Source organism: Mustela nigripes, chromosome 13, assembly GCF_022355385.1.
Source record: "Mustela nigripes isolate SB6536 chromosome 13, MUSNIG.SB6536, whole genome shotgun sequence".
NCBI classification, from domain to species: Eukaryota; Metazoa; Chordata; class Mammalia; order Carnivora; family Mustelidae; genus Mustela; species Mustela nigripes.
In genome coordinates this window covers 50,557,117-50,558,940 of record NC_081569.1, presented here as the reverse complement: position 1 = coordinate 50,558,940, position 1,824 = coordinate 50,557,117, and the positions used below count along the sequence as shown (strand labels likewise).

The 1,824-nt window shown below is 39.3% G+C and overlaps 1 protein-coding gene across 1 annotated transcript; it reads left to right on the top strand.

Annotated features, from left to right (window-relative positions):
* Positions 1–408: 408 nt before the first annotated feature.
* On the top strand, positions 409–1,356 carry LOC131998627 (olfactory receptor 4K3). The gene has a single exon (XM_059371118.1). It carries the CDS (start codon positions 409–411, stop codon positions 1,354–1,356), a length of 948 nt encoding a protein of 315 aa, XP_059227101.1.
* The last annotated feature ends 468 nt before the right edge of the window (positions 1,357–1,824 follow it).

Genomic DNA, 1,824 nt, shown 5'->3' with positions numbered 1-1,824 from the left:
CCAGTCCTTCAGTCATCATGATGTTTTGAAAAAGGCTACCATTCCCTCTCCCTTCAAAACTTGTTGGAAGTTAGCTGTGAATTTTCTTTATGTATTTTATAAAGGGAGGAGTAAGTCTTCAAATAGCTGAATTTTTATTTCTTTCATGAAGATTTTCGTCTTAAAAGCAAATTTCTAAGTCTTAAGAATTAATCTTCAGTTGAATCAAGTAAGATATCTGGAAAGTCCATGGGGAAATATTTGACTACTGTGAGCAGGGAAGTGATAAAACAGGGAACTATTTGGTAGTGGACTGCCACTAAATTATTTCATGCAAAAAAAAAAATATCATTTTGGATTTGATCACTGTATTTTTTCCTAGTTCTCCTCCCACTGGAAATGTCAGAGTCCTTCCAGAAATGAGACTGAATGGCCTGGAATAATCAGTCAGTCATAACTGAATTCATACTACAGGGTCTCTCCAGTTCTTGGGAACTCCAGATCTTCTATTTCCTGTTTTTCTCCATAGTATATGCAGCCACTGTACTGGGTAACCTTCTTATTGTGCTCACCATCCTGTCAGAGCCACGCCTTCACTCACCCATGTACTTTTTGCTGGGCAATCTCTCCTTCATTGACATGTCTCTGGCTTCATTCGCCACCCCCAAAATGATTGCAGATTTCCTCAGTGAGCACAAAACCATCTCTTTTGAAGGATGCATCACTCAGATTTTTTTCCTGCATCTGTTAGGGGGTGCTGAGATTGTACTGCTGATATCTATGTCTTTTGATAGGTACGTGGCTATATGTAAACCTTTACGTTACTTAACCATTATGAACCGAAGAATGTGTGTTGGGCTTGTAACACTTTCATGGATTGTTGGCATCTTCCATGCTATGAGTCAGTTAGCATTTACTGTCAATCTGCCTTTCTGTGGACCCAATGAAGTGGATAGCTTCTTTTGTGACCTCCCCTTGGTGATCAAACTTGCCTGTGTAGACACATACATTCTGGGAGTGTTCATGATCTCAACCAGTGGCATGATTGCCCTGGTGTGTTTTGTCCTCTTGGTGATTTCCTACACTATAATCCTGGTCACTGTTCGGCAACGTTCCTCTGGTGGGTCCTCTAAAGCACTTTCTACTTGCAGTGCCCACTTCACTGTTGTGACCCTTTTCTTTGGCCCATGCATTTTCATCTATGTATGGCCTTTCACAAACTTCCCAATAGACAAAGTGCTCTCAGTATTTTATACCATTTTCACTCCCCTCTTGAATCCAGTGATCTATACCCTTAGAAATAAAGATGTCAAGGATTCCATGAGAAAACTTAGCAGACATATCTTTAAGTCTAGGAAGACTGATCTTACCCCTTGATTTCCTCATACAAAAATTAAATACTTGCTCTGCATTTATCCTCCTCATTCAGTTGATCAACAAAGTGATGCTACTGCAGAAACTGATAAGTTTATGGCAGAACTGTTTATGTAATCAGTCTCAGCACTTACTGAGTTCTGGTCATGTTAATTGTTCCTCATACAATATAACATTAACTACAGGGCACCATCAAACCTATACTCAGCATTTACCACACAGAGATCCACTTTTTAACATTCAGCTTCTGTCAGATGTAAACATTTATTTGAGTATTCCTTCCCCTGAGACATAGGCATGCTTTAAGGGTAGATTTTCCTCCCAGTCTCTTGTAATAACCTCTAAGAAAAGAGGCAAATGAGAAAGCACCAACACCTAGTATAGTAGCCTATACACTGAAGTTACAATGAGATCTTTTTATTGCTGACAAAGGTGCTAATGAATGGATTATTTTGGTTTGAAAGTCAGGAA